The sequence below is a fragment of the Herpailurus yagouaroundi genome, unplaced genomic scaffold (genome assembly GCF_014898765.1).
Source record: "Herpailurus yagouaroundi ecotype Mexico unplaced genomic scaffold, PumYag 201, whole genome shotgun sequence".
Classification (NCBI taxonomy): Eukaryota; Metazoa; Chordata; class Mammalia; order Carnivora; family Felidae; genus Herpailurus; species Herpailurus yagouaroundi.
The window spans coordinates 2782717-2808370 of NW_024412432.1; the positions used below are offsets into that span (position 1 = coordinate 2782717).

A 25654-nucleotide genomic window follows, 5' to 3' on the forward strand; every position below is an offset into this window, starting at 1 on the left:
GCTAGGCTTGGGATTTAATCATTAGGCTTGCCTTTCAGTCTCCTAACTCAGAAATACAGGGGCTTAATAAAGTAATCTTTTCATCCTGACTTAAGGGAAATAATCCCATTAAGAGTTGAGCATGCCTGGGAATTTACCTGCTTCACCGTGGGTCTAGGGATTTGAGGCTAGATGGGTAATGCCACAGAATAAAGAGGAGCATCTTTGCAGAGACTGTCCCCTGTCTGAGAGTGTCCCTGCAAAGGCTTCTCTCCCAGTGTGTGAGATGAACGGGCAGGGGGGTGTGGGGCGCCCAGATAACCTACCTGCCACTCTGGTCTGAGGTCCAGGTAACTGATCGCCCCTGGGGTTTGGTGCTGTACCGTATCCTTATGGCGTGAGGAAAGTCAGTAGCTGTCTGAGCCCCTGTCTTCCTGATCTGCAAGCTCCAAGTGTCAGTGTCAAACAGGAGTTCCCCACAGCCAGGAGCCTGGCTGCAACGAGCATAATAGTCTAACTGCTCCCTCCAACGATCTGCAGGCAGAGTCACAAGTTCACACACAATCTGATTCCTGAGCTCCTCAGAAACAACTGTGAGCTTGGGAGACCTTGTCAATTTTTCAATACCTGGCACAGCAGCAACATCCACCTCCTCAACCTTTAACACAGATAAATCACAGCAGTCCAACACTAGCAAAAAATCCTCACTCCCATGATTCCCTGTGTCACAGCAGTACTTTGAGCTAGAAATCCCAGAAGCCTGTTCCCGGTTGTCATGGTTACCATCTTTACCAGAAGTATCTTTTTCACCTTTACCACAGATTGTAAAATCATTAGATCTTGTTTTAGAGGAGAAGGTCCTCGTATCTGTCACAGGGCTATGGCAGGGTTCAGGCATCCTAAATCTGCAGGCTTCGTTTGACTCTGTTCGGCAGGGTTCCTTGGTGGACCCACTCTGTTTCTTTCCAGACTCAAAGAAAAGCACTATGGTGCCCTCGATGATTTGACTTTCAAAGTCCACATCTAAATCCAGTACATAGTGCTTCACAAGTATGTGGCTAGTGTTGGCCATGAGAGGTAGGTCATCCCGGGAAGGGTCCAGTTTTGTGTCCATGGCGTTGGTTGTTGTTCGAGAGCTTTGTTAAAATCTCAGAAGGGGCTTCCTAGCTGCCTTAATCTTCCAGAATCATAAATGGCCGCTTACCAAAAAAACACCTGATGTCACAATTATGGCTCTTTCAGTCCCCTGGCAAAGAAGAAAAACACCATTAGACAAAATTCCAAACAAGACCCTAAATGTTCCTACAACCACTGCTTCACTTCAGCAAACTGACTCCCTCCTTAAATAATCCCCCAATGTGGTAGAAGCTCATGGCTAGAAGGCAGACTAATCTTTCTGACTGACATCAAAGAAGGCTGCATTATGGGTTTCTAAAAATATTTCAATTACCAATGGAATGAAAGGGGCCTCCACAAAGCCTGAAGATTCTTGCTCTTAACTAGAACAGTCCTTGTTCTGGGAAAGAGCAATTGTTATGCAAAAGCATAACTGAGCATCACTGCGCCTCTTGTTTTAAAAGATATTAAATGCATCATTTCTAATTTTGTGCATCAAAGATAAGTGATTGTTTCTCTCCTGTGATTCTAAGTAACAAATGTGAACGAAGGCTAAATGGCCTCATACGTTTTATTCTTTGAGAGTAATAATTTAATACATAAAATGTAACTCCAGGGATTAATGTACTTTTCACATTAGGCCTGCTCTCATATCAGCACTTCCAGTAAATTACAGGAAAATGAGCCAATTTACCAGGAGTGCATTCTAAGTATTCCTTTGAGATTGTTCATGGAGATTTTTCAAATTTATAGTTAAATACTCAAGGTATATCATTACATCTTAATAGCTGAAAACCCATTAACATTCTGGATAATAGCCTTCTTGTGGCAAACAAAAAGGTCTTCTCATTTGAAAAAAAAATAGTATGCAAATACCTATAAAAGGAAAAAGAGAAATTAAAATGTAGAAACAGATGTTGTAATAAAATGCCCAAGTTCTTCATAAAAGTTCTGAATCAAAATGTATTCTTATTTTATAATAGCAATCCGGCTACAAGAAAAATTATTTGAAATTATTTCAGTCCCTGTTGTGTACCTAATTTCTTTCAGCGTATGCTGTTCTTTATTTTTTATTCTTTTACCAAAAATGAAAACGGGGGAAAGAAATAACAACTCTGACAGGGTAGATATATTTAAAATAATCTTTGTATTTCTACATATCAGGAGGTATTCTTGTATCAACTACAAAACAACATTGCTTGCTTGACTTTTCAAGTAAAACTGAACCCTCCCTTTTTATTCTGTTTAACTCCTCCTCACTTCCCCTCAGATTTTATCTGCCTGTCTACTAGACTCTTATTTCCTTCCTTTTAGAATCTCATTCCAGAAACCAAACCTATTGAATTTTCATTTTCTACCTCTCCACAGGCTACTTCCTCAGGAAAATCCTACCTACCCTAAGCAGGGAGGGGGGTGGAAAACCTGGCTTCCTGCATCCTTGTCCAATCTGGTTTCAAGCTATTTTCCCGGCATGGAGACCATACTCCCTTTGCATCCGTGTCCTCTAGCCAAAGGGCCTGCTCAACAGTCTGTCCCTAAATATGACCTGCTCTTTCGACTAGGCAGTGGCCATACCTGGAGTGTTCCCATAGCCACCTGCCAAATTCCATTCTGTCTCCACACCCAGTTCAAGTGCAATCACCTCCTGAAATCCTTCCTTACTCTCTATTCTCCCACTCTTCACCAAACTGTATGTGGCAATATACAGTTTGACTTTAAAAGTAATAGGAACGGAGAGAAATCAGGGATGCAAAGAATATTTTGAGATTACTTTATAAAGAAGTTGGCACTCGCCTGGGCTCTAGAAGAATCAATAGGCCAAAGGAGGAAGACAGTGTTTTCTTTTCTGCATGAAAGCAATTGAACTTGTCATGTAAAGAATAATTCATAGTCTAACCCTAATAGATCCTTTCATTTACTTGTAAAAATTAATATAATTTAAGAATAAAATGTATTCTATAGAGCAGTTGTCACCACTTTTGTCCCTGGTGGCCGATAATAAGGCAGCCTGAGAATCCCATCCATCCAAGCCTGTTAACATCACCTTGTCACCCTAACTGGAATCATTTGCTTCTCTTCCTTGGATTCTTGAGTACACTCCCCATAGCTGCAGTTCTAAATCGTTTCTTCTTTTAACTCTCCAGTTCCATGCCTGCTGACTCATTCTCAGCTAATTATTTGGCCTCCCACTTTACTGAGATTATTTCAAATCTCTGAAACTCCCTCATGGCTCAAGTATCTGTAGTTCTTCACAACTATTGCCTTCTCCTTTTTGACTCAAAGAAAACAACAATATCCCTTCTCCCCAAAGCTAATTCCTTTCCCCTTGAATCCTAGCTTCTGGGGTATGAAAGGGCCAAATGAATAGCACTCTTCTTGCCCACTGAAATTCTGAACACACTGAAATATAAGATGAGGATATGGCAGAGGGATACCAAAATATCACTATTATTACAGGTGGAGGTTAAACTGGAGAATATGGTTTAATGTGGGAGCCAAAGGTACCTGAAAACTCAATCCCAAAATTCAACAGATTTACCCCCAGGGTCACAGGAAACACTGGATCAGGTCAAAGCTCCCACAAAAGGTACCCTCTCCAGGTAAGAATTAGGGCCTGGAGAAGTAAGGAGAATAGCCATCCAAGGTCAGGACTGCTGGCCCAAAAGCAAAAGGGAGGAACTCAAAGGAACAGAACATGCTCGATTTCTTCTTCCCGCTCCACCTCCTTTAAGAGGGAAGGAGCAAAGTGATCAAGAATTTTACAGTAATTAAGCACCCTTCACAAGACAGGAAATATCAGAAATAAGAAGCTTTCCCTCAAACTCTATCTCCTCCTACTAATTTGGAATCTTCTTACATTTGACAAAAAATGTTTTTCTCTTGCCAACATCTTCTTCCTCTCAGTGTTTCTATCCTATTCCCAATGTTTCAAACACTCCCAGGGGCTGCCATCTTCAAAAACAAACATTGCAATATATCCATATCAAAACACTATGTTATACACCTTAACCTAATACAATGTTGTATGTCAATTACATCAATTAAACTGGAAAAAAATAAAAACAAACAAAAACACTCGACCCTGCTGCCTATGTTAACTAAGTTTTTATTTCTTTGCATTCTAGAACTGACAGATTCCTTAGGGCTTAGTGCAACTGTCTAGTTCTACAAATCATGACAATGAGGCCCAGAGAGGTAAAGCAATGTGCCAAGGTCACTCATTTCTGATGCTTTTCTCCTTGCCAATTCTTTCCCTTGCAATTCTCATCCTCCAGCTCTTGTGGCCATTTTCTTTATGTTGTCCAAGTCATAAATCAAATGTCACCTCCTAAGACTGTCTTCTGTATTCCCATGCTCCCTTTCCTATCCTTCAAGTCATATGGACTAGACTCATTTCATACCGTAATAGCTTTGTGGGGAAAGGAGAATTTTTAGGCCAGCCCCAGAAGATTCAGAAGATCACGGTCACCTCTGCATGGTTTCCAACCTAAGCTGTGTACAATATGTATGTAAGTCCGTTAAACTCGCTGCTTATTACACCTATTTCCTCCTTGCCTTGGATTCTTAGATGACCTGAATCTCCTTTCTCGACAAGTTCACAACTCTCACTGATGTCAATCAGGGTCACAGCCCCACGTTTAGGGAAGAACTGAACTAACTGTGGTTGCAAATGCGAGTACGTGGCCACCTTGTAAGGCTTCTCTCAGCAAATAGTAACCATATTTCTAAGCAGTCTGTTGACTTCAGCACTTTTTGCTATTATTGTGCTCCAATTTAAAATGCCAGTTTGTCTCACTGAAGCATTTTTCCATTCTCTGTCATAAGCCATAACATATAAAATTCCCCCCTTTATCAAACCCAATGGTTAGTTTCCAGTGGCTAACCACTGCTGCCTCTAAAATAAGTGTACTGCGTGGTATGTATTTTAAACGCTTAAATGATTGTCTTAGCAACACCATTAAAGACTTCAAAAGGATTAACATACAGCAATATTTTTCTTGAGCAAGGTGGGAGGAGGGGGCAAAAGAGAGGATCAAATACTAAACAGTTATGGCACACTGAAGAAACTGCCCTGCCACTTTCACTCGCCAAACAGAAGTGCACACACCTACAAATGTGTAAAATAGCCTCTGTAGAGCCATTCCAGATACCTCTAAAGAAAATAATTTCACTCTCCTTTCAAGCTACAAAGCCACATGTGTGATCCTCATGACCCTTCCCTTATCCTGCCTCATTCTGCAGTTACCTCTACCCTTCCATGGTCTAAAAACAACTAGAGATTCCTGATTCATCTTTGTATGCATGGCCACGTTGAGTAGAACGTACACAGTAGGTTCTCAGCAAATATCTGTGGAATTGACATCTGAGGTCATTTATGACTTCTATGTCTAGCTATCTACAGAGCAGGGATTCTGGCTTGCATAGGTTCTAGTAGAAAGCTATGGCTTAGGGGCGCCTGGGTGGCGCAGTCGGTTGAGCGTCCGACTTCAACCAGGTCACGATCTCGCGGTCTGTGAGTTCGAGCCCCGCGTCGGGCTCTGGGCTGATGGCTCAGAGCCTGGAGCCTGTTTCCGATTCTGTGTCTCCCTCTCTCTCTGCCCCTCCCCCGTTCATGCTCTGTCTCTCTCTGTCCCAAAAATAAATAAACGTTGAAAAAAAAAATTAAAAAAAAAAAAAGAAAGCTATGGCTTAAAAAACATCTTTCTCCAAATGGTTCTCACTTTTTCTTCTCATACCTGTCCCTCTTTATGCCACATCTCTTTCCTTGTAAGCAAGTCAAGGGAAAAGGAGAAATTTACCGTATACCACTGAGCACACTATGAGTGGTTACAAAATATTTCATTCTACAGACTACTTGTTCAGAGGAAGATAGCTTTCTGCTATTCCAAGTGTGTTCCTTCTGTAGAATACAGTGATTGCTCTTAATGACAGCCAGTTTACTTGCTGAAGTATACTGTTTCTGGGCACAGTTCCTCAGACACTCAAATGCATATAATCATAGGAACATAGCTTATTGCTGTGAAATTTGATAAAATAATTTCAGAATTAGAAGGAATCTTAGAAGCACAAATGTATTATTTTGTATTTACAAATGTCACACTGACATATTACTCTGTAACTTATTTCTTTCACTCAGTGGTTTTGAAATACAGCCATGTAGATGCACATAAATCTGGCTCATGTCTTGTAAATGCTGCTTAGTGTCCCTATATGAATATTCTACAATTTATCTACACATTTCCCTACTGATACTTAAATCCTTTTAAATTTGTCATTATTATACACCATGCTACAATGAACATCCCTATATAGGTCTCCTGGTGCAAGTGTTCCCTGGGTGAAACACCTAGAAATTCCATTTGGCCTCAGATTAGTATTGCCACACCAACTTTCTTTTGGTTTGTTTTTAACTGATACATCTTTTCTATCTCTTTATTTTTATTGTTAACTGCTCTGGGTTGTTTTGCCTTGAGTATCCTTTCAAAGCAACAGTTGGCTGTATTTAAAACATATAATTATCATTTTTAATAACTGAGGTTAATTTACTTACATTTATCATGATTACTGCTATAACAGCACTGATCTCATCTCAACCAATTTATTTTGTGTTTTCTTTCTTTCTTTCTTTCTTTCTTTCTTTCTTTCTTTCTTTTTTTAAATGTTTATTTATTTTTGAGAGAGAGAGAGAAAAGGATCGTGAGCATGGGAGGAGCAGAGACAGAGGAGGACACAAAATCCCAAGCAGGCTCCAGGCTCTGAGCGGTCAGCACAGAGCATGACACAGGACTCGAACTCACGAACTGTAAGATCATGACCTGAGCCAAAGCCAGAGGCTTAACTGACTGAGCCACCCAGGTGCCCCTATTTTGTGTCTTCTATCTACCATGATTTCTTTGCTACTTAGCTTTTACTTTCTGCTTTTTCTGCATTTTTTCTGAAATATTTTTTCCCTCTACTGTTTCATAAGTTATACAATCTATTTCTTTAACATGCCTACTTAAAGTCAATCTCTAGTAGTCTTCTAAATAATAAGACCCTAGAAAGTTTTACCCTCAGTCTCTCCTCTTCCCCACTCTCTATCAGCTCCCACATTATTGTTGCTAATGTCTTAATATCACATTGTGGTTTTTTTTAAGTTTATTTATTTTGAGAGGGCATACACGCAAGAGGGGAAGGGGCAGAGAGAGACTGGGAGGCAAGGGAAAATACCAAGCAGCCTCAGTACTACCAGTGCAGAGCCCAACATTGGGCTCAAACTCATGAACTATGAGATCATGACCTGAACTGAAGTCAAGAGTCAGACGCTTAACTGAATGAACCACCCAGGCAGCCCAATATCACATCTTTAACAACCCTCATCCAACTTAGAAAAAAAAAAAAAAAGTTAATACTTACTTGTATTTGTTTACCAGATTCCTTACTCATGACTGATTTATGCATTCCATTCATCCTGTCAGGGTTCAATTTTGTCCCAGTTGCTATTGCTACCTGAAAAATTAACTCAAGACTTTGTGGCTTCAAAAAGCAACCATTTGATTCTGTTCTGTGGGTCAGGAATTTGGGTAACACTCAGCTGGGCCATTTTCTGTATCTTCTGAAAATGACTACGGCACTCAGTGGTAAGAGAATGGCTCATCTGGGGGCTCTGATGACCAGGAGCAGTCATACACAGCCCATCTAACATAGAGGTTTCAGAAGAGCTGGACAACTTATATGGCAACTGGTGGGCCTCAGAGCACGTGTCCCAAAGGACCAGTTGAAAGCTGAATGACCTTTTCTGACCTAGCCTCAAAAGTCACTGTGGTATCACTCTACCATATCCTATTGGTTTCAAAAAGAGTTGTATAGCTAAGCTAGTCCAGATTCAAGGAGAGGGAACTCAACTTCATGTCTTGATGGGAGAGTGGCTAGGTCATACTGCAGAGTGGCCTGTGAGAAGGTAGACACTGTTATGGCCATTTTGGGAAAATACACTCTGCCACAATTTCCTTGTTACTTAAGTATGTCTTTAGTAATTCTTTCAGGAGTCCATGAGTAGTAAACTTTCAACATCCATGTGTTTGAAAATGTCATTATTATATCCTCACTATTGAATGATCACTTAACTAAGTATAGATTTTATGCTGATAGTTATTTTCACTTAGTACTTTGAACATATTACTATACTATATTCTGACATTTCTTTGTGCTGATAAGGCATTTGATATTAATCTGCATTTCTTGATATGTATCTGTTTTTTTCTCCCTAGTAGCTTTTATACTTTTTCATTATCTTTGATGTTCTATTGTCTCATTTGATGTATTTAAATGTGAATTTATTTTTATATGGCTTGCTCAAGATTCAGTGTGCTCCTTTAGTCTGAGGAATTCTTTCCATGTATAACGCCAAGTAGACAGAAATTTTCCTTGCCTCTCTATTGAGACAGTGTAATGGAATTTTCTTTCTCCATTTGCCCCTTCATGGCTTCTGGCTTTATACAGGTATCTCAGTTTCAGTTCTCCACAGGTACTAGGTCTATGGCCAAGCACCTCTTCCTTGGTATGTATCAGGATCCAACCCCCTTGCGATTAAGCCTACACTTTCCCTCTCCATTTTGGTTAACTAGGATAACTCTTTCTTGGTTGTGAATCTGCATGTGCGTGTGTGTGTGTGTTGTTATACTTTGTCCAGCATTTCTAAATACTTGGTAAGTTTTTTGTTTGTTATTGTTGTTTTTTAAGTAGGCTCCACACCCAGCATGAAGCCCAACACGGGGCTTGAACTCACAACCCTGAGATCACAACCTGAGCTCAGATAAAGAGTCGGACGCTTAACCAACTGAGCCACTCAGATGCCCCCAGCATTTCTAAATACTTAAAGGGGGGGGGCAGATTCCTCATAATTCAGTTCATCATACTGACCAGAAACCCACGAAATCCACTTTACCAATTAAATGGTCCACAGCCACAAGTCCCCTGGCTTAAGAAGTTTTCATGCAGGCCATGGTTTGCTGTATAACTTTCTAGGCACCATAGCGACAGATTCCCTTTCATCATCACAGAAGCCTAGAGAGATGATTAAAGACTGAAGGGATAAGAATACATGCAAAGAAAGAAGCCAAGATGCAAAGAACGCTGGAGTATATTGCTCATTCATTCAACAACTATGTGGAATCCTCTTCTATTCTCTTTATTAACTTTTTCTCTCTCCCAACCATGTCCTCAAGGAAAACTTTCCAGACCTCACCGATTAAGCCAATTTCCCTATTATTAGATCTCATAGCACTGTATACTTCTTTATAGCACTATAGTTTTCATTTTACATTTTTTGTTTGATTGTTTAATTAATATTGTTCTTCCTCTTAAATGAAAGAGAGTACCACTTCTGGTAATAGCAGAGTAGCTTGTATCAAACCAATCCTCTTATTGATAGCACTCGTAAACTCTAGACAACAACAAAAATCTGAAGGTACATGAGAATGAACAGAAAGCTGACAGAAACTGTAGGGAGTTAACACTTGGGAGAAGGGAATGGCACTGAGTTTCCTGGGTTATTGCTTTTCATCTGAGGGCAGGCCCTACTTGGCACTATACTACTAAAATTCAGACTGAAACCTGCAACCTTACTGGCTAAAAAATCAGAAAACAGAGTTCAGGACTGACTCAGTACCTGGAAAGTAAAGAAGAAAAACTTCAGAAAAGGTATGAGGCCCATATTCTGCATATATACTGCCTAATTTTCTATGGAACCCCTGAACCATGCATTTAGAGGCAGACCAAATAGTCCAAGTATGGCTAAATGAACTGAAGTAAGATTTCTGCTGCTGCCCACTTCAGGGAAGGCAAAGTTGAAAGTTTAAGTTCAGCCAAGTTAATTGCTTCCTAATACAAATACAAAACATTAATACTCTTCAGAGGAACATAAATCCAGTTTCTACTAAAGTATCAATCACAATGTCCAAGATAAAATCCAAAATTACTAAACACAAAAAGAAACAGGAAAATATGACCCACACTTAAAAAGCAATCAAATGGAAACTGACATGAGTGGACCCAAATATTAGAATGCTAGAAACAGCCAACAAGGACTTTAAAGCAGTTATTAGTATCATAATTAAGGACACAAATACCATAATGAATGAACTAAGGTACACTCAGCAGAGAAAAAGAAATTACTTAAAAAAAAAAAAAAAAAAGGAAATTCTAAGAACTGAAAAATACTATATCTGAAATAAAAAATCCACTGAAGTTTAACAGAGATTATAGAAGAATAAGTAATCTTGAAAATATTTATATAGCAAAAATATTTATATGGCAATATTTATATAGCAAATATTATTATTAGCAATCTGAAGACCAGGGAGAAAAAATATGAACCAGTGAACAGAGTCCCAGGTACTTTGGGTCAAAGATTTAACATATATAGAACTGAAGTCCAAGAAGAACAGGTGAATAAGAATGCTACAGCAAAGAATACATTAAAAAATAATGAGCAGTGACAACAACCAGCACCCAGATTACGGTTCCTAAATACCATTTTCCAATGAAAGGAACTCCTAGGAGGAAGGGCTGATTCTAGGACTGGGGCAGGAAAAACAGAAGATGAGCCTACAGCATCATATAGATCCCAAAAGTAAGAAAGCTTAAAAAAAAAAAAAAAAAAAAAAAAGGCAGTGGGTGGGGGAGAATGGGCATCTCAAAAGGACACAGGAACTAACTGCAGGAGCTTCCAATAGCCAAAAGTAGAACAATCTGAGCAGGAAAATAAATACTGACAGTATTGGATTAGAACCCAAAGAATAAAATAAACACCTATAACTCAATTCTGATAAAAACAAATGATTGATAAATGGGGAAGAAGGGAACATCTTCCTTAAATAATTCCAAATAACAGAAATTGATACTACCTCTTCCAAAAGGCAGGGGTAAGGCTTAATTTCCTTCCCCTTGAGTATGAGCTTCGCTTAGTGACTCACTTCCAAAGAATAGAGAATGGAAAAGAAGAACTACGAAGTTTAGAGTAGAGAAATGTGGCAGACATAAACTTAACCACATTATCGAGGTTAGTTATCACCAGTGATAAGTCATTCTGGTATCATTATCCCATCCCATGATTCAATCATTGAGAAGGGCACCTGACCTCTGTAGTATTCTTCCCCAAATCCATAAGCTCAGTTTAAGTATTATAAAACATCTGACAAAGCCACACTGAAGGACATTCTAAAAAATATTTGTCCAGTATTCTTCAAAATTGTCAACACAATGAAAAGTGAGTAAAATCTGGAAAACTGCTACAGATTGAAGGAGGCTTAGGGTATGATGATAAAATGTAATGTAGTATCTTAGACTGGATCCCAAAATAGGAAAAGAAGAAAATAAAAAAGGACACTAGTGGGAAAACTGTAGTTATTAGTGGCATTGTGCCAATTTACTTTTATAATTTAACAAATACACCATGATTATGTAAGATTATGGGAAGCTGGGTGATACATATATGGGAACTCTATAGTATCTTTGCAAATCTTCTGGTAAATCTGAAAGTATCACAAAAGAAACCATTTATTTTTAGAATAGTTAAAATTTTCCAAATTTGGTGAGAGATATAAATCTAAAGATTCAAGAATCTGAGAACTCAAGCAAGATAAATGCAAAGGAAACCACAGCTAGGTGTGACACAAACTGCTAAAAACCAAAAATAAGGAAAAAAATCTTGAAACTAGCCAGAATAAAATGATATTACATACAGGAGGAAAATGACACAAATGACATCTGGCCTCTCATCAGAATAACACTTATCAGAAATCATGGTAGCTCAGAAAACAATGGAATGATATCTTGTAAGTGTTTAATGAATTTGGGGAAGCACATTTGCCTCAAATATATTAGTCCTAAAATACTATTTATTTTATAAGAACAATTTGCTAGGAAGCTCTTGTTTTTGTGCTTAGCATGACGGCAGCCCATTTCCACTTAAATTATCCAAACTTCTGAATAAAGGGGGCCTGGACCAATTTCTACTTTATTTAAAATTGGTATTTCCTCTTATTTACTTTTAAATTTTTAATTCTTTGTATTTAAAGACAAATGTATACTCTAAAAGACTAACCCTCTCTCCAAAATATCTGGCTCTTTCCTTCCTCAGTAGAAATGCTCATGAATCACGGACAAGTTGACATAGCATGGAGCAGGTTTTCTACCCAAAAGTTTGAGTAGCTATTAAAGTGTCTGGCCCCTCAGAACTCTTCTTTCAGCTGCTCATTTTAATACCTTTGATAGCAATGGTTCACTGATGCCTTAAACAGTTAATAAACTTTCAAAGTTGAAGTTATTTTTAAACAGCAGAAACAAGCCAATCAGATAATCACCATTATCTCTGGTACAGTTTTGATCTTTGAGTTTAGGATATGCCAATATGCCTTCAGTCACTTTATTTGGTTTCCAGCGTTTTAACATTAAGCTTTCCCCTTTTGTTCATTTCTTTTTATTTTTCTTCTACTTCAAGTAAAAATGCACTGTTAAAACAACATTAAGCTATATGTTTTAACTGAACAAAGTACCAGGATATTCAGAGTTTAAATTCCCTCTGGAACCCTAATTCTAACAGCCTGCACTGCACCCCCACCCCGCCCGGGGTATAAATATATGCTACAATAGGGTCTTTCATTGCAAAACTCATACCTGTGAGGCAATGTCATTTATCACTGAGTAAATAATGCAAGATAACATACTGAAAAGGGGATTTTGCTTTATTCCCTTAACTATAAATAAAAATATGTAGCACTTTTCAGGATTACCATGTGGTATGATATGTATGATTTAATAAAGATTAAATACCAATCTTTAAACCAAACTGTAAATAAGATAAACTATGGTCTCTGGTCTCAAGTTTTAAATAGACTCTCTTTTCTTTAAATTTACTGCTTTCATGAAGCATATAAGGGTGACTGCATATAATTTGTGATCCTGCAATGAAAGAGCTATTGTGATATGTATATGTGGGGAAAAACACACAACAACTGGAGTTAAGGTTGTTGTGGGAATTAAAGAAAGTGCCTGTGATGAAGATCAGCGCAGTGAGGCCAAGTCAGAACTAGAGTCAAAGGCCTTTTTCCGGATAAAGAAAGCAAATCACTGTCAGCTGTGGCTTGATTTATATATTATAACCAGTCGGGGCGGGCGAGCGGGGGGGCGGGGGCGGGGGAGGGGGAGGGAGAGAGGTCTAACATGTGAAAACAGAAAACAAAAACTGATTTTACTCACATCAGTACATGACTACCCTGAATTATGTTTGAACATGATGTGATATGATGGAATTCAGCTTCCCTGACGGCAGCTTGTGTTTATTCTGGCTATTCTGATCCCATCTCAGCATCCAGATGCCATTCCTCTCTGGTGCCTGATGTGTTTATGCTCACAGTATCAGCAGGCATTGGGTTGCAAAGATCAGATTGGAAGTGATTTCACTCTATTTTCAAAGAGAAAAGAATTTATCCCTTTGATTGCTACTTGCTTGCAAAGTAGAACTTGTTCCAGTTTTCTAAAAGTGCCACTTAAACTAAATTATAGCAGAGTGATCGCAAAAGGATTCCTAGGAGAACACATTACAGTTACAGAAAATAGAAATTTCACTTTTCTACTCCTTTTTGAAGAAGTCATACTGACCAGCAAAGGCACTGGAAAAGTTCTTTACCTGCTAAACTGCAACATCTCATTCCTCCTTAGGAGATGTATCTTCATCAACACTGATTTGTTCCTGGCACTAACAACAATTAAAGGTTTCATATAAACATCTAAACTTTAAAACTAGAAAACAGCTTTTCTGTGTCAAAACTGTTAGACATGTCAATAGAACACAACAAAGAACTCATCAATCATAGCGTGGCCTGTTGTGGATACGCCTCTCCAGACAAGCTGACTTTGTCCTCACAGAATCCCTTTATCCTTCCTCTTTCCCGTGCTCTTTGCCGTCTTGCTGATGGCACAAGACCTACTAACATATACAGACAACTCTCCATTATCCAGAGGCAAAGACCATGATTTGTCAGGTTTTTTTTTAAGTGCCTTTATGAAAAACTGGACACTAGCGAAAAGCAATGAAAACATCTGTTAGAGACAATCTAGCTAGAAGAAGAAATAATTGATGTTTACTGAGTGCTTACTATGTATCTGACACTCTCCTAATCCCTGGAAATCTTTTTTATTCTTACTATCCCCTTTTACAGATGAGGAAATGATGTGGGGAGAAGCTAAGTGTCCAAGATTACCAAGATTTGAACTCAAGTAGTTGGACTCCAGAGTGTTCTTGCCCTCTACTGCAGGGCAATCCTACAGAGTAACCACGGCATGCCACCATGTGTTAATGTCACAGGTAAAACCAAACAGAAGCCCATCATAGAAAACCGCAAAGGTGAGGGGAAAACCTAGAACTGGGTACAGGAGTATGAAGGGAGCAAAATTAGGTCAGGGAAGGGAGGGGTGAGGACAAACAACAGACACTGCATCTCTGCCCAGCTCTTGTCCCGTTCTAATACTTTTTTTTAAGTTGTTTTTTTGTTGTTGTTGTTTTTGGTGTTGTTGTGTTTTTCGTTTTGTTTTGGGTTTTTTTTTTTTGAGAGAGAGAGAGAGAGCACAAGCAGGGGAGGAATAGAGAGAGAGAATCCCAAGCAGGCTCTGTGCTAGCAGCACAGAGCCTGATGTGGAGCTCGAACCCACAAACCATGAGATCACGACCTGAGCCAAATCAAGAGTCAGATATTTAACCAACTGAGCCACCCAGGCGCCCCTCCCCCATTCTAATACTTAAAAGAAGAGAGAAGTCCATGAAAATGAGAAATTAATTAACAGATGATTTTGACAGGTAGAGGGTTTTAAGGTATTCAAATATTTCAATGTTTACAAATATTATATTTCAAATATTTCAATATTTGAATTTCAAATTTTATATAATTCAAATATTATAATTTCAAATATTATAATGTTTACAGTACCTAAAACATACTTGTATTTTTTCATACTTTTAATGAATAACAATTGTGTTTCTAAATATCAGATGTAAGTTTAATTAAATAATTTTATGTTAAGTCCATTTCTTACCACATTTTTATTCTTCTTTGAACCATGTTGGGGATTATACGACACCCACTCCCCATCTCCCCAGGACTCTGTCTCTCAGTAGCTCCTATTTACTGAGCAGTGATTGGAGTATGAAGCTGAATTTCCCAGGCTGGACCCATGCTGTTTCGAGCCATTTCACCAATGCTCTCACCAGGGCTTCTGAGTCCCTGCTCACTGAACTCGGACCACATCAGTGTTTCACCCCTGTAATGCCCTACCATGCATTATCTGGTTTTGAAGCCACAGAGACTTGCGAGTTCCCATCCATTTCTCCTGCTAACCACCCTTAGTTTGCCATCTACCAGCAGTTACTGGGTTATTCTCCATTCCTGTTCAGGCAGAGCCCATTCCCACCCCCCAGGCTCACTCATGACCTCTGCTCTCCACTCCTGCTCCTGCCATGAACACGGCCACCACCTCCTTCCTTCCCACATCTACTCTCCCACCTCCCAGCTGATAGGAGCCTTTAAAGCTGCTCAGGTTCTCCTACAGCAAACAAAACAAAACAAAACAAAACAACAACAATAACAAAAAACAGTAACAGCAAAATATGTTTTCCCTTACTTGGCCCAACAGTACCATTCTAGCTTTTGCCTCTGTCTTACTATCAAACTTTCCCAGCCAATAGCCCATACCCTCTTCTATTTTATGATCACACATTTCTTACAATGTTGAAATCTGGTATCTGACCATGCCACTTCACTAAAAGTTTATTTTTAAACATTCACAGGGATTTTCTTCTTGTCAAATCTAGCTTGACCTCAGTCCTTTCCCTTGACTCTCTGTGGCATCTGTCACTACTAATCTCCCATCACCTCCAATGATTCCTAGGAGACTATACTGTCTACACCCCCTCTTACACCTCTGCTCTCAGACATTGGATGTCCCCCAGGCTCACAGTCCTGGGCCCTCTTCTCATTCTGGAATCTGTCTTTTGCTCACATCTCTGGTACTCAACTAACCTCCCTATGGAAAGGACTCAGCTCCTTACCTCCAGCTCTGTCTTTAAGTCCCTGTCCTTACCTTCAAAGCAATACTTCTCAAACTATCTGTGGCGAAGGGCTAGTTATTTTTTCCCATTACAGGTCAACACTTTTGTAAAACATAATGAAAACAAATCACAAAAAGGAAAAAAACCCTACAAAACACAAGCCCTGATTATTTTATCATCAGATTTAACATAAGCACAACCAGAATAAACCATAACATGGGAAAGAAGAAAATAATTACTATAATAGTTTTTTTAATGTTTATTTATTGAGAGAGAGAGAGAGAGAGAGAGAGAGACAGAGACAGAGAACGAGAGGGGGAAGGGCAGAGAGAGAGAGAGAGAGAGAGAGAGAGAAATCCAAGCAGCATCCGTGTTGACATGGGGCTCAATCTCAGGACCATGAAATCATGACCTGAGCTGAAATCAAGAGTGGGACACTCAACTGACTGAGCCACCCAGGCACCCCACTATAATAGTTTTTAAATGATTACTCTCTATTTGAGCACTGGCTGGCAGACTACTCCTTAAGGAGTATCGCTCCAGAGGCCTGCAGGGCATGGACTGGGCCCCTACCATTCCCTAACACATACCAACTTCCACACTTCTGTCTGCTATGGCAGCATCACATTCCACTGGGTCTAAGAGTTCTGCCTCATCTTGACTCCTCCCTCCTTTGTAACTCTACCCAATCAATTATCAACCTTTAAATTCTACTCCTTCAAATTCTTTCTTTTATCTAGCTCTTCTCCACATTGCCTGGGACAACTCTAATCCATACACTAAGACCACACACTTGAACTATTATACAACAACCCTCTAAATGAGTCTCCATAGGTGGTGAGCAGTCATTAGTGCTATTTACAAATATTTCCAGTTCTTCTTCCCCAGTCCCTAATCCTCATACATACAAGGACTGCAATTTCTGGTAGCCTGTGACTGCCATCTAGTTCTAGCCAATAAGTTATAAATGGAAGCATGAGTGTCACTTCCAGGCCTAATATTTAATTGCTAGTGCATGACCTTCCAGAGTGCTCTCTTCTCTCTTTGGGCAAACAAAACATGAGAGGGTGGCTATTCTGTCAGCCTGGATGATTATAAGTAGAGTCCCCAGTTGAGCTGTGATAGACATGCAGCATTAGCAGGAAACATACCTTTACCTTGTGTTAAAACCACAAAGATTTTAGAGTTATTTGTTACTATGCTAACTTAACCTATTCTGACTCATACACTCTGTACCAAGCCTCTCCTCTCTCTAAAACCATACTTACCACGACTGATTCTTGAAGTGTGAATTTAATATCCTGGCTCTACTAAAAAAAAAAAAAAAAAAGCACCTTGAATGAATTTCTATTAAAGAAAAATGCAAACTCCTTGGCATTCAAAACTCTTACCAACCTATTTTTTCAGTCTTATCCTACCAGACTATAACCTCTCATTTCCTGAACTGTCAGGCTCCCTTCCAGTCACCCACCAACCCACGCCCCCCAAAAAGGAACACTTCCCTTCTCTCTTCTCTTTATGGTAAATAATCAATTCTATCTACTCAATCAAACTTTCCCCCACAGCTCTACCAACAGCTAACACTGAATACTTGTTAAGAGCTAGGTTTTGTTCTAAGCATTTGTCATGTATTAACTAATTTACTCCTCAAGTAACTCTATGAGATGAGTACTATTATTATTAAACTCATTTTACAGATGAGGAAACTAAAACATGCGGATTAAGTAACTCGCTCAAAACCAGACAGTGAATAAATGACAAAGCCGGATGAACCCAGCAGCCCATCCTCCTAACCACTGCCCTCTACTGCTTCCAGGACACTCTGTCTCCCCTTCCACTGAACTTCCAGGACACTCTGGAGATCTCCCCAGTGCATAACCTTGTGCCCTGCATGACCAGTCACTGATGCGTGCAGGCTTTCTCTATTAAGCTAGACTGTAAGTTCCTGAAGGTCGGGGAGCCACGTTACCATGTTTTGTATCACTCAGTAAAACGCTGCTGAAAGAGTCCCTTCTGTGATAAAAGCACAGGTCTACCAGACAGGAGATCTGTTAATCATGGTTTTCATTTTTTGTATTTGATGATGCTTTGACATCTTGGGGCCCTGCTGCCCCCAGACAGACAAGTCTTTCCAGGGCTAGCCGATATGCAAATCAACCAATCCAGAATTCACATCCCCAACCACCTCTTTTTATTTTTATCTTTTTAATTTTCTCTTTATTTTTCTTAATATAATTTATGGTCAAGTTAGCTAACACACATTGCATACAGTATGCTCTTGGTTTCGGGGGTAGATTCCCATGATTCATCGCTTACATACACCACCCAGTGCTCATCCCAACAAGTGCCCTCCTCAGTGCCCATCACCCATTTTCCCCTCTTCCCCCACCCCCATCAACCCTCAGTTTGTTCTCTGTATTTAAGAGTCTTTTATGGGTTTGCCTCCCTCTCTGTTTGAAACTATTTTTTTCCCCTTCTCTTCCCCCATGGTCTTCTGTTCAGTTTCTCAAGTTCCACATATGAGTGAAAACATAGGATATCTTTCTCTGACTGACTTATTTCACTCAGCAGAATACCTTCCAGTTCCATCCACGTCATTGCAAATGGCAGGATATATACAAACCACATCTTCTTTATCCATTCATCAGTTGATGGACATTTGGGCTCTTTCCATGATTTGGCTATTGTTCAAAGTGCTGCTATAAACATTGGGGGTATACGTGCCCCTATGAATCAGCACTCCTGTATCCTTTGGATAAATTCCTAATAGTGCAATTGCTGGGTTGTAAGGTAGTTCTATTTTTAATTTTTTGAGGAACCTCCACACTGTTTTCTAGAGCGGCTACACCAGTTTGCATTCCCAACAGTGCAAGAGGGCTCCCATTTCTCCACATCCTCACTAGCATCTGATGTTTCCTGAGTTAATTTTAGCCACTCTGACCGGTGTGAGGTGGTATCTCAAGGTGGTTTTGATTTGTATTTCCCTGATGATGAGTGATGTTGAGCATTTTTTCATGTGTCAGTTGGCCATCTGGCTGTCTTCTTTGGAAAAGTGTCTATTCATGTCTTCTGCCCATTTCTTCACTGGATTATTTGTTTTTCATGTGTTGAGTTTGGTTAGTTTTTTATAGATCTTTGGATAATAACCCTTTATCCAATATGTTTGCAAGTGTCTTCTCCCATCCCGTCGGCTGCCTTTTAGTTTTTTTGATTGTCTCCTTTGCAGTGCAGAAGCTTTTTATCTTGATGAAGTCCCAATAGTTCATTTTTGCTTGACCTTTATATCCCGGTATGAATAACAATTAGCAACTGCATCTAACATCTATTGGGTGCTTGCTATGAGATAAGCAAGGCATATTAAATACATAATTTCATTTACTCCTCACTATCCAGTGAGGTCCATTATCTCCATTTTACAGATGAGTAAACTGAAGCCCAGAGAGGTTAAGATAACTTCCTTAAGTTCACAGTTATTAGATGCCATAGTTGAAATTTAGATTCTTATGGTCTGGCTCTAGACCCTAGATCAGCACTACACTGTATTACCTCAAGTACAGTCCAAGCCTAGATCAAAAATACCCATTTCAAGCGCAGCAAAGCTCATTGGATCCTAACCCTGTAAGTTGAATGACACAAGCAACAGTGAAACAGGTCAAGAACTATCCCCATATCCCCATACAAACATGGACACCCGCTGTTACCAGAGTCTTCCCCACCACTCTTAAACAACACCATATTCTGTTGTTTATGGGCAAGGGGGTTTATACTATTCTATAGATCCTACATTTCAAGGAACAACAAAATCTTCCTCATACACCAAATGCAAAGTAAATTTAAATCCTGACCTAATAACACAACTACATAAAACTGCATTATACCAAACAAAGCTACATGTTTGTATTCTATGTGTTGAAGATAAAATCATGCATTCATGTAATAATGTAACATTCCATATATCCATGAATAGCCAAAATACTGTCCAGAAACCATTCTTACCATCAGACACTGGACAAGGTATTCTAGGAACTGGAAGATGGTGGAAAGGTATTTAAGGATGGAAATTAGAACACGAGAACACAAACCCATGTTGTAGGCCTCCTCAGCTGGCAGAAGTACCAGCCTTGTTGACATATGCGTCTTTCACGCCAACTTCCCCCACCACTCTCCAGAACAAGACAAACTCGGAATGGCTGGGAGAGCCCTCATGATACTGCCCAAGTCTTCTCTTCCAAGCTCAGTTCTTTCACCTGCTACTCACCCGACAATGGTTCTAAAACCTTCATAATCCCAGCTCATGCTTAAATTCATTCGCTGTCCTCACTGCAGAATTTGAGTACAATGGTTGAAATCAGGTAGGACTTTAGCAGAAGCAAAAGGAAGGGCTATTATTCCATGAAGTGCTTTGTACACTACAGGTCCAAGATAAATAACTATTGAACATTTTAGTAGACATAATTCAGTTAATACAGCCTTTAAACATAAAAAGCCACCTGGGTGGCCCAGTCGGTTAAGCATCAAACTTCAGCTCAGGTCATGATCTCACAGTTGGTGACCTCGAGCCCCACAGTGGGTGAACTCGAGCACTGCTTTGGGTGAGCCCCGCTTCTCTCTCTCCCTCTCTGCCCCTCTTGGGATTCTCTCTCATTCTCTCTCTCTCTCTCTCTCTCTCTCTCTCTCTCTCTGCCCCTCACTCTCTCTCTCTCAAAAAAAAAAAAAATAATAATTAATTAAAAGAACTGGCTTAATATTTAATAAAGATGAGGGTTTTATCAGACCACCCAGGAATTTTTGTGCTAGGATAAAAGTTAACAAAACTTTTCAAACTCCATTAACAGAATTAATATAATTTATTATTATCTATAAATATTCATAGAGTGGAAACAAGATCTAGATTAATAGAGCTGGGTTACAGAGTTCAGTAGGGTAAAAATAAAGAAATCGGAAAAGAAAATATAGACAAAAATATCAGCTTTTTCCGTAAGATTTCCTCTTCTAGGATTCTTGAAAAACACTATTTTTAAATAGAAACTATTTTGGAAACTCAGTACTTAAAGAGGTATTGTGAAAATAGTTTATTAATGAACATTCTGCTACGGAGAAAAAGTCACTGCTCTGGCTCATAGGAAAATACATTTTACTAGCAAAAACAGATGACAGATACAGACTCCTTGAATCCATGACAACAAGAGACTCAAAATTCAGTTCCCACTCACTGCATGAGGCTCCTCTACAACACACCGACAGAAGTCATCTAGTAGCTATTCAAAGATTCCAGGTATTTCAATTTATTTTTTTTTAATTTTTTAAAAGTTTATTTCAAGAGAGAGTGAGAGTGGGATTGGGGCAGAGAAAGAGAAGAAAGAGAATCCCACTGTCAGCACAGAGCCCAATATGGGGCTCGAACCCATGAACTGGGAGGTCATGATCGGGGTCAAGATCAAGAGTCAGACACTTAACCAACTGAGCTACCCAAGTGCCCCAAAGACCTCAGGTATTTTAAAATATTGTTTAGGAGTCCAAAATATCTTTTGGAGTGATGATAATACCTGAAAATTAGACAGAGGAGATGGCTGCACAACTCTGTGAATATCCTAAAAGCCACTGAATTATACAGTTTTAGAGGCTAAATTTTATGGTATGTAAATTACATCTCAACAAAGCTCTTTGTTTAAGTAGGCTCTACACCCAATTTAGGGTTTGAACTCATGACCCGGAAATCAAAAGTTGCATTCTCTACCAATAGAGCCAGCCAGGTGCCCCAAAGCTATTATTTTTAAAAGTGGCAAAAAAGAACAGCAAACTGTTTTAACAAAGTCTTACAGTGGTTTTCTTACCCATGTCCTACAAAAGATAGAAAATCTTACATAATTTAGAAAAGACTCAGTAAAAACGTATCAATGATATTAGCAAGGATTAATATAAGCTTCATGTTTTAAAAGGGCCATTTAAAAGAGATGTACATTGGGGCGCCTGGGTGGCTCAGTCGGTTAAGTATCCGACTTCGGCTCAGGTCAAGATCTCATAGTCTGTGAGTTTGAGCCCCATGTCGGGCTCTGTGCTGTCAGTTCAGAGCCTGGAGCCTTCTTCGGATCCCATGTCTCCCTCTCTCTCTGCCCCTCCCCCACTCATGCTCCGTCTCTCTCTGTCTCTCAAAAAATGAATAAACGTTAAAAAAATTTTTTTTAAATAAAAGAGATGTACATTGACTTGATAGGAACTTGTAGTTAAAGATCTATGCTACACCCAGTGCACATCTTCCAACATGGCATGGCATTTCAACCTCAGAATTTATTTGGTATATTGCTTTAAAGACTATTTCAAAAAGTGTAAGCCCTGAGTATCTCCCAAACTTCGGTCATGTATGTACCACCTTCAGTATTTTTGCCATCTTCATACCACCTTGTTATTTATTAAATACTTTTTCTTCAATCCACTTTACCACTGACTCAACTTTTATAATATCCATGAAATCATGGGTTTGACTGGCTAATTTACATTTTCCACCGTATATTAAAATGGACACATAACTATTAAAATTCAAAAGATGCTTATCCATGTACCACTTTAAATCATCTTGCACACAAGTCAAGAAAACACTGGTTTTAAAAAATCAGCTGAGCCTGGTAACATATCTGTATCTACACTTTAAAAACTGTTAAGGAAATCAGAATGTTCAAAAGCCACTTTGCAGCAAAATTTAGGACTGTGCTACTCTATGAAGGCACATTATCAGTGGGAGCCATAGGGCTGGCATTCAGCCAAGAAAACGTATTTGAGAATAACACTGGAGTGGATGGTACAGAAAGATGGCAGGCAGTAGGCCTCCATGAGGGAAGCAGCTGAAAGAACAAGGATGCTAGGTCCTCTTTACAAATTCTTGGGTTCTTGCTACAGCCATGCTCTGCTTATCAAACAGAGCTGAACTTGGCAGAAGACCGACTGCCTAATGGACAGGTGGGCAGGGCTTTTTATTTATCCTGCTTCCTTCCTGCCAACACCAGTACTGAAAGCCTGCAGAAGGGCCCACTCCTAAAGTAGTACTCTAGGGCAAAGAAAGAGTCTGGGCTCTACCACACCTGTTCCTCCCATCGAGAAGAAATATGGGTTAGATTTCATTCTGAAATATTAGCACCGTAGGTGGTTTGAAACAGCTTCCTGAAAGGAGCTTACCCCCATTCCTGATGGGGGATGTCATGATACCATGCCCTCACACCCCTCAAGAAAAAAAAAAAACACCCTGAAGACACTGGATATTTAACCACTTTTTTTTTCACTTTCTTTTCACACTGCAAAGAGGACTACCTCTTTTTGTAGTTATCTATCCTAAATAGGTGACACAATTACAAGTCACTGCCTTTATTCTTATTCATTTCAAGAAGCCCTGAGTCCTAGGTAGTGAGGCATAGAGAAAGCCGGTAACTGAGGCTGTCTCCAAAGAGAACTGGGAGAGGGAAGAGGGGAGGGTGAGAGAGAGAGAGAGATGCTTCCTGCCCCAATTTTTGTTCTTGAATCATTTTTCTGGTAACTAGATAAAATAATTTTTATATAATTCTATGCAGTAAAAAATCATACATCATTTTAGATAAATCTACTCCTGCCCCAACAGTGAACTTAGGGTACTAGCCTATAGGCACATTGACACAGTATTTTCTTAATACTATTGATCCCTTTTTGGCTTCTAACACATGGCTTGGAGACTGCAAAAAGATATACTTTTCCAGTATTTTCTCAATTAAATCCATTCCTTTTCTGTATAAAGTTTTAATATGTAGCCCCATAACTATAAACATAGGCTTCCTAAAGACTATTTGGAAAACATGAACTATATAACAACAAATTTTTAAATCTGACTGGTTTTGTGTTATAATGTTACACTGTCCAACTGGCCTTTGGGGGGCATCTTTAACCTAGGAAGGAAACTCATGATTTCTAGAACTTTATCCCAAGCATCTCTATACAATTTACCAATGAGTATTAAATATTCAGAGAGCTTCACTGCTAGCAATTAAGATTCATATCTGTGAATATCTTCAGCAATTCAGTAACACATCTGTATCTTAGAACTCCTCAAGGATAAAATTGTAATCCAATAAATTACTGCTCTTCTCAAAGATCTAGCACAGTGTTTCTCAAAGCGTAGGCTGAGGATCACATGCATAAGAATGATCTGGTGAGGGGCACCTGGGTGGCTCAATCCATTAAGCGTCTGACTCTTGATTTCGGCATAGGTCATGATCTCATGATCATGGTGGGGTCAAGCCCCGTGTCATGCTCTGCAAGGACAGCACAGAACCTACTTGGGGTTGTCTCTCTCCCTCTCTCTGCCCTTGCCCTGCTCATGTGCTCTTACTCAAAATAAAGAAACTTAAAAAAAAATAATAATAAGATCTCGTTAAAATACCAACTAGTGAGCTCCAAGAATGTGCATTTCTAACAAATTCCATATTGACGCTGCTGGTCTAGCAACCAGACTTTGAGAACCACTGGCTTAATCTAACTCTGGTTATAGTAACTCTGGTCTCTTCCCAATCAACACTGTTTAGGATTCACTGTGGAGTTCAATGATGCTAAAAAATGGCTCCACTTGGCAAATTCTCTAACCACTTTCCATAGGGCTTCTTGTGTAAGACTCTTCTCAGTATCTTCAAGAAGTTTCCATCATTCAGAACTTGTAGTATGGGTGAAAAGTTTGTCCTTTCTTGGCATCTGCAGGGATAAATACCCTTCACATCCCTCCCCTACTTCCTGGACTCTGTCTGACCTTACAGCCCCCACTTCCTACCCTGCGTGGACAACCTTCTGTCCTCTATAGGAAACCATACTTCCTACAGCAGGAAAGCTGTAGGAAGGGCAAGAGGTCACTCTGTTCCTCTTAGGAAACTACATTTCCTTTAGCCAGAAATCAAGACAGACTCCCTCTACTTAGTGATTTATTTGGTGATTGTCACAGGGCTACAGCTACAGACAACCAAGAACAAGGAAACGAGTACTGTACCCAAAGGCAAAATTTGACAAAATTAGATTCTTTAGAAATAGCATTCAGATCTCAATATTTACACTCTGCTCTTCCATGGGAATAAGTATATAACAGATTTCTCCATTGAGAGATAGGTCCACAATTTACACACTACAAACAGGTGTCCCATTCTCTGTAAATGGCTTTCAAATCCATCTCACTGAGGTTTAAAATATACTCCTAGTGTTATCATGGTCTCAGTGGTGAACTGAACATATATGCAGTTAATCCTTCCCAAGAAAAGAGATTTCAAATAATTCCTAGAAACTGAAAAGCATTTGGGAGAAAGATAAGAAAGAAAACATATTTGATATAGCTTCAATATCTTAGAAGATCTCCAGGATCTCCACTATCTTTTCAATTTGAATATACAACTGAACATATGTAATTGGAGACCATGTTAAAATTAATTAGGCTGATTTAAAAGGCAGGTTAAACAGTTTATTTTTCAGGGCACC

The 25654-nt window shown here is 39.4% G+C and overlaps 1 protein-coding gene across 6 annotated transcripts in view; it reads right to left on the bottom strand.

Annotated features, from left to right (window-relative positions):
• Positions 1 to 25654, bottom strand: part of AOPEP (aminopeptidase O (putative)) — a 245583-nt gene that overhangs the window by 209520 nt on the left and 10409 nt on the right. For 5 of the 6 annotated variants that reach the window (XM_040450243.1, XM_040450241.1, XM_040450246.1 and 2 more), the window contains exon 2: positions 306 to 1225. In XM_040450243.1, coding sequence (XP_040306177.1) covers positions 306 to 1093 — 788 coding nt within the window. In that variant the 5' untranslated portion in view covers positions 1094 to 1225. Of the gene's footprint in view, positions 1 to 305; positions 1226 to 6646; positions 6762 to 25654 lie in introns of those variants that run through there. The other variant, XM_040450242.1, reaches the window with a different exon arrangement.